The sequence below is a fragment of the Hippichthys cyanospilos genome, chromosome 3 (genome assembly GCF_059441005.1).
Source record: "Hippichthys cyanospilos isolate Australia breed blue-spotted pipefish chromosome 3, RoL_Hcya_1.0, whole genome shotgun sequence".
Classification (NCBI taxonomy): Eukaryota; Metazoa; Chordata; class Actinopteri; order Syngnathiformes; family Syngnathidae; genus Hippichthys; species Hippichthys cyanospilos.
In genome coordinates this window covers 214,331-222,246 of record NC_142371.1, presented here as the reverse complement: position 1 = coordinate 222,246, position 7,916 = coordinate 214,331, and the positions used below count along the sequence as shown (strand labels likewise).

General features: G+C 43.6%; 1 protein-coding gene across 2 annotated transcripts in view; it reads left to right on the top strand.

Annotated features, from left to right (window-relative positions):
- Positions 1-2,142: 2,142 nt before the first annotated feature.
- The window catches only part of LOC148425268 (small conductance calcium-activated potassium channel protein 2-like), a 77,545-nt gene continuing 71,771 nt past the window's right edge, over positions 2,143-7,916 (top strand). Inside the window, exons 1-2 of one of the 2 annotated variants that reach the window (XM_088410844.1) lie at positions 2,143-2,686; positions 4,252-5,333. In XM_088410844.1, the coding sequence (XP_088266970.1) occupies positions 4,281-5,333 (1,053 nt within the window). In that variant the 5' untranslated portion in view covers positions 2,143-2,686; positions 4,252-4,280. Of the gene's footprint in view, positions 2,687-4,248; positions 5,334-7,916 lie in introns of both variants that reach the window. The other variant, XM_088410843.1, reaches the window with a different exon arrangement.

The following is a 7,916-nucleotide window of genomic DNA, read 5'->3' as shown; positions in this document are numbered from 1 at the left end:
ACGCCCGTCGTGCTGACCTGTGATCAAAATGTTCTCTAATCCGCACCCCCGCAAATTTGGAGAGCTTTGCTCATCCGATTACAGCAAACATTAGCGCGCACTTAACGCCCGTCTTATTCGTACCGTTAAAGCCAGGTAGAATGGTCTCATTAGTAAGGATTATGCTGAATAGACTCTGTGGCATTTCAATTACACATTCTTGAGTCATTTGAGGGGCGGCTCCGTGGAAGAGTGGTTAGCACGTCCGCAGTTCACAGTTCGGAGTTCAATTCCGGCTCACCTGGGGATCCTGTGTGGAGTTTGCGTGTTCTCCCTGTGCCTGCACGGGTTCACTCCTCCCACATTCCAAAAACATGCACGATAGGTGTATCGGACGCTTTAAATTGTTATTATGTATGATTGGGTGCATGAATGGTTCTTGGTCCCTGTGTGCCCTGCAATTGGCCGGCAACCAGTCAAGGGTGTCGCCCGCCTACTGGAAGCCAGCTGGGATAGGCACCAGCAAGCCAGCGACCTTGGTGAGGATAAGCAGCTCGCGAAAATGGATGGGCAGAGTCATTTTAAGACACGCTCCATAAAGTGAACTTGTTTACTTTCTGTTGGCATTAAAAGCAGGATTGAAGAGGAGTGACAATGTGAAAGTCAAGCGTGCATGATGCACATAAACAAACAATGGAGGAAATTCACCCGCTCTGTCTTCACTGAAAGCAGTCTTGTCACGTTTTGCAAACTTGTGCGACGCATGAACGCCACACGGATCTGATAAATGTGCAAGCATCAAAAGTGGCTTTTCTTTGTCGCGGGTCACAGTCATGTTGAAGCCGTGTTAAATATTTCTGCCGCCTTCCTACCAAATTGAATTTATTTAGTAGTAAACAGAATCTATTTAGTAGGAAGGAGGATGTCGTTGTTGATTGATTTAATAGATCAACGACGACGCCACAACTATCCTCGTTTTCTCGAGCGAGCATGTGAATTAAATGCGCTAACCAGGAACAAATATTCATACAGTGCGGAACAGAAAACAAATGGTCCATAATCAACATAACAGAAAACTTCAGCATGTTCACAAAATAAAACAAGTTAAAATCCAAAACAACATATACAAACTCCAAATTATTTCACAAACACATTACATGTAAATGAATGATAATACTGTCTATACTGTATTAAATAATGTTACAATTGTGACTGATAATGCTCCCAATTTTCCATATCTTGTTTGTCATAAATGTACTAAGAATATTTTTCTTTCTTCTCAATAGTTTGTCACATATTACTTTGGTACTGCAATTTCCTTTGAAATGACAATATAGCTTTGTTTTTTGTTCATCTTATTTTATACTATAAAAGCATTTACAGTTGACTTCAAAGAGTAGCAGTTGTCCACATGTTATTTTGGGGGAATAGGCATTCTCCTTACAAATCAAGACTTAATAAATGAAAAAAAGACACTTTGTCTACCTGCAGATAGAAGTACAGTAGTGTGATGAGTCTTTGCACATCTATAGATTGTGGCAGAATTCATTTTTAATCTAACTGAATCGTTTGGAATTGAAAATCGATTCTGAATCAAATCGACGACTGCAAAACTGGATTCAAACCAGATTCCCTCTCCTTGAAGTTTCTGGGGTTTTTTGGGTTTAAATTTGGTGTCCAAATACTCTGCTGGCATATAATGGTTGACAGTGGAATTACAACTAAGTTAAACGGGAGCCAGAATAGTTTCAAACAAATCAGCAAACTGCAATTGGATTCTGAAAAAACAATTGGGAGGTGTTGCGCGATTTTTAACTGGCGTTTTGTTTTTGTTATTTTACAACGCGTATAATAAATACACTGTATAGCCTGGGTGACATGGCTAGATAGAGTTTGCACTTCTCTACAAATCGGTGGCCATGCACATAAAAACGTGCTATCATGGTGGATTCCATTCCAGTGAAACAATATGATGCTGATATTTCATCCCGTGTAATTGCATGTCACACATAGTGGTTACAGACCGTGGCCACCTGTTTCCAGCGCGTCTCTGCCTCCATCCAATGGGAGCGAGCGGGGGTGGGGGTGAGTCGGAGGAGGGGGGGGGGGACAAGTTGGAGGAGAGAGTGAGAGACGCTCATCCACGCAGAGCCGAGATTGAGCTCAAGCAGACGTATTCAATCACTTGGCTCCGACCGGCTGACGCGCGCGCACACATTTCGGGGCTACTTTTTTTTTGTTGGCGATGCGCGCGGAGGGACACGCGCACGCCACAGGTTGACGCATCTCGCCATGGCTCGTCGTCCGCGAGAGACCGGCGTGTCCGGCGGCGACGTCGACGTGGGCGCCGCGGACGGCTCGCCCGGGATGGGCACGCACGCCGAGTGAAGCGGGTCGAGCGAGGAGGAGGAGAGAAGAGAGGAGAGGGGAGGAGAGGGGAAGGGGGACTCGGAGAGTCGGGACGCCGTGCGCAAAGCTCGAGAGGCGGCTTGGTGGACCTGTGCGGGAAGCCTCATGAACGGAGGCGTGAGGGGGAGAGAGAGAGCGAGAGAGAGAGAGACACTCAGACAGACAGAGAAGAGAGCAAGAGGATGGCATGGCTGTGACAACATGAAAAAGAAAAAAACTAGGGTGCTCCGTCTTCATCCAGCCAAGTGATCGATCCAACATATCTGCTCTGGGGGAGTGGTAGAGAGAAAGAGAAGAGGTAGGTAGAAGAGGTGGCAGGTGTCTGGTTATGTCACGCTAAAAAAGTAGGTTATAGCAGCGATTTTCAAATGGGGGGTACGACTAACCCAAATCTAATTAGTGCATGTTCATCCCGTGACAGGAATGCTTCGTTTTCTTTTCAAATTAAGAGCACACCAATTGGAACATAAAGTGACTTATGCTGCTGAAATGTGTTTCAAAATGTTGCTTGCCTTTATTTTCTTAAAGTGACAATATGTACGATTTAGACTTTTTTGTCATTAAAAATGGATAAATGATCATGCATTTTAAAAATGACCAACAGTATGTTTTGAATATAATCGTAGGCATAGTTATCATTAAATTATATTACATGGGGGGTGGCACTCCTCCAGAGGTTACCATGTCTGTTGTAGCTACGGACAGCTGGAGGAATGTGTACTGCTGCATTTTCCGTAATGCCCCTAAAGCTCCCATGGGCGCATACGAAAAAAATACAACACTCCCTTTAAGTTTTGTAAAAATGAATATTCATTGGGGACTCCGTTTTTCAGGAGATAAGCCAGAAATGGACTCATTCCCTCTGTTAATGCTGGCGTTAACCAATATAACAGTATTTTTTTTCTTCATTCATAAAAAAAAATAAATAAAATTGATATATTTGTGGTTCAAAGCACATTTAGACTGATTTAAAAGCGAAAAAAACTCAAGAAAAACTGAGACAAAGCGACAATAAAATTATAGTCGTAAATGAAAATCCACAAAGATTAAATTTACATGCCTGTATTGCTTTTGATATTTCGTGCTTGTTTCTTTGGTTTAAAAATATATTGGTCCAACTTAGAATGAGGAAAAATCTCAAGAAAAATATTCCGAATTTGCACATTTACATAAATGATTCATTTTATTTTGTGAGACCACTCCTCATTGAGGTATTGTGACACCCTGGCCTCCCCAAAGAATTTTTGCATGCAATTCAGGGTGTATGTGAGATTTTAATAGGGTTTGGCGTCTAATAGCACATCTAATTTAATGCTTTTTAATGCAGTGACTGAAGCAAAAAAAAAAAAAATCTTTTTTCAAATTAAAAGCAAACTAATTGGAACATGAAGCAGCGTATTGCTAAATTGTTTTATACTGACTCAGGGATATGCAGTGTCATTTGTGAAACGGTTGATGTTATATACTCTATCTTCTAGAGATGCTGAATGAAATGCATCTAAGAGTTTTCTACAAATCTAGATCCAGTTTAGTAATTCAGACACGAATGGCTCAACTTTTTGTTTAAAGACTTTTTTCACCCTCCCATTAAAAATGTTTATGGGGTAAAAAAAAATGTTTCACACAGGCTACCCCATTGAAAAAAAGTTGTAGTATTGTTTTGTAAGCTGCTCCAGGAGTCATCTATCTTCTCGCCACTGAAACAGCTTGACACACCTGACACACAACAGTAAATATTACGAGTGCATGATTAACGTGCTCCTCCCCTGATTGCGACCATTTTTTTATTCACTCCTTCTTTCACCCGATTCTTCTAACGTCTTCAGAGACATCAGTGTAATTGTTTGCGTTTGTCTCCAGCAGACAAGAGGTGCACGGTCACAGCGGTGACCATGGAGCCTCCCCCCTCTCTAAGCCTGGCTCTCCTCGGAGGCAGCGAGGACGAAGACCAGCGTTTCCTGCTCCCCCTGGCGGGCATCTCCCACCCGCCGGCCCCTGGGGGCCAGGGTCCGGGGTCCAACCACTCCAACCACACGGCGCCTTCCAGCCTCGGCCGCCTCAACGGCAGCAACCCGTCGGCGTCCCCCGCCGCCACGCCGTCGTCCCTGCCCAAGTTGTCGACGACGGGGCCCCCACCCATCCCCAACGCCCTACACCCTACCAGTACTCCGCTCTCCTCCTGCTTGGGCTCGCAGCACAGCTTGAGCGGGGATAACTCGCCTATCTACAACGCTCTTTTTTACTCCTCCCACTCGCCGTCTATGGATCGCGAGCGGGACCGGGACCGCGGGTGCAAGCACAGGCAGGCCAGTCCCCTGGTCCACCGCAGGGACAGCAACCCGTTCACAGAGATCGCCATGAGCTCCTGCAAGTACACGGGCGGGGTCATGAAGCCCCTAAGCCGCCTCAGCGCCTCCCGAAGGAACCTCATCGAGTCGGACAGCAGCAGTGAAACCAAAGAGGGTGGGGTTTCCGCTGTTGCTGGGGCGACGGCGGCCGGGGGTCACGACAGGCAGCGAGAAGCTCCGCCTACCTCCTTGGTCGCCCAGTCCTCCGCCAATCAACCACCCCTCCAGAGCCCACCAGAAATTGTTATTTCATCCAAAGAAGACTCGCCGTACCCCCGGGGAGGATATGACATCAGCGACACCACCTCCAACCAGATGTCCATCTACCACCAGAACCACGCGCTGGTGGAGAGTCGCCGAGCGCAGGCGGGGAGGGGCGCCGGTCAGGGGGGCTCCGGGGGGGTGGGGCCTGGAGCCAGGGCCGGCCCCGTCAAGGCCCCCAAAAGGAAGAACCAAAACATCGGCTACAAACTGGGCCATCGCAGAGCGCTTTTTGAAAAGAGGAAGCGATTGAGCGACTACGCTCTCATCTTCGGGATGTTCGGAATTGTCGTCATGGTGATCGAGACCGAGCTGTCCTGGGGCGTCTACACAAAGGTGAGACCATGTCTCTTTCACCCAGTCCTGTCATTAGGGGTATCCCGATACAACTTTTTCGCTTCTGATACGGTACCGATATTGTGACCTTGAGTAATGCTTTTATTTATCTATTTAGACCTACTCAAGCGATACTGTTCAAACAAAGAACAATAGTCTACAACAGTGGTCATGACAAAATATAAATATTCCGAACGTTTAGGTTACATAAATTCAGTCTGGAGCGTGTTCTGCTATCCGAGATTTTGGACACTATCCTTTTGGGGTAGATATCAGACCGGTATCCGATATTATTATTAGACCGGGATACCCCGAGTGTTTTGGTCTGATATTGGACCAATGTCCAAAGTAAGTATTGGATTGGGACAGCCCTTTCAAACAAATTGGGGCACACTAAGTCCAATGAAATGCTACTTCCAACTGTTGTCATGATGGGACACATATTTTCCTACATATTCTCCTTCTGCCGTGACTCACCTTTATGGAAGTCACAAACATTTTAGACTATATCATAAAAATGAAAATCTTCTTCAAAGTAGGCCTGAAAGAAGCCCTCGAAAATTTCCAGTATTTTGGTTCAAAATAACATGACAGTAAAACGTGGTGAGGTCAACAATAATTAAAAAAAAAAAAAAAAACTTAGTTTATCAAATAACGTATAGACACCGATGCATGGGTATGCTTTTATTTTGAAGTTGTACCCGGCTGTTGTCTCGGCCTAACGACTTGATTAGACTTTCTACCGCGACTGTTGCTCTTCAGTCCCAACGCACACAACACGACACTGACTTAAATGTGCGGTTTCAGTCGGCAAATTCATCTCTTCGATGAAAGTTATTGGGACACTGAAGTGAAAAAAAAAAGTTAATTATCATAATTGTATGAACGCTTGTTATTCATAATTAAGTGGAACTGTAATTTTTGGTCTCTGTTTATAATTATAACAAGCAAAAAGAATGTACCTTTTTTTTTTACCTGAATACTTAAAACTCAATTGAAATTTACTGTAGCATATCCGATAACACAAAATACTTGACAGCTGTAGCCCTACTTCAGAGAAAAAAAGAAAAAGAAAAAGAACATGTCAGAAAAACGACCAAAGTGAAACGGGTTGTATATACAAAATACAGCTACAGAATTTCAGTTGGCACTCATCTCTTTTTTTTAGGAAAGCGCAACAATAGATTGTCAAGTGTTCTGTAGTGTCTCTTGTTTCTGTAATTTTTGTTTTTTGTCTCCGAAAACCTGTGGATTGGACCGTTTGCAGCGTTTCTGTTAGCATAGGCGAAAAAAAAAGAATGTGCTGTTCCATTATGGCAATTGCAAGCTCTAGTCTTGGCTGAGTGCATCTAATACCCCTGGCTGTGTGGGCTTTTCATTGGGACTCTGTTTTCCTCCCACATTAAATAGACCATGCATGTTCGGTTCTATGAAGTCTTTATATTGTCCATAGGTGAGAATGTGAGTTTGAATGGTTGTTTTGTCTATATCTGTCTCCTTTAATGGACATTTTCTTTACTAAAGGTTTCTGTTGTCAATATAATGAAAGCTACTGGGAAGCCATCTGATTCAAACTGACTGAAGAAAAGCTCTAGAGGAACTGGATGAATTGTTTTCAATGTCAAAATGGCAGCAGTTTGAGCTTTCTTTGTGAACTATAACATATTGGGTTCAATGGTATAATTCAAGATTGAGTAACTACCAAACTACCAAAATTTGGAGCCATTATTTTGGTATTTTGTGGGATATTTAGTTAGCAATATTCCATTGAAGTACTGTTACTGTCAGTTGCAATATTAGAAGTGTTTGCAATGCAGATGTTCCGAAGGCCTCACTTGGCTTTGAACCCTCAAAACGTGTCTAGCGGTAGTCATGCTAGAATTGCATTATGGGATTTTTAACAGTGTAGTGGCATTTGATGTAATTATCTTGGTATGATATTTTGAGGTAATAGCAGAGAATCATTTGAATATGATGTAGTTGCATTGTCGGATATGTAGTCCCTGGAATGATGACTAAGCTGGGTTCAGTATTTTTCAATAATGGTCATGATGGTACTTGACGTACTATAAAGTGGGGCCGTTTCGTTGAAAGATTTCAAACTGAAGACTTGACATTTTTCAATAACAGAGCGGAACCTTCAAACTTTAGACATTTAGTCTCTCTGTATTGACGAGTTGACTTCAGCGGTTAGTGGACGTAAAGACTACAGTACATATGGTCTGGATTTTTGGACAAAAACCTGCATTATAATAATTGTATAAGCGAGATTTTATTTCTAAGAGTCTTTTGGGACACTAGGAAATTGTACATCTATAAAACGGCAGTAAAACTGAATTATACAGAATAAATAATACATAAAAAAAATAGTGCAGCGTTATGAGAAATAGAATGCTTGAGTTTTGAGTTTAGATGCAAAAGTAGTGAAAGAAAGTGTTGCTGAAGGTCCTGCTCCCCATGGGGCTGAGGTGGGCAGCTGGAACACTCAGGTGAATTGAGGAGGGCGCAGGCTGGAGTGAGGATTTGGAGAAGGTCAAACGGGTATGGAGGGGGGTGAGGGGGCGGCAAGGTTCTGAATGGCCT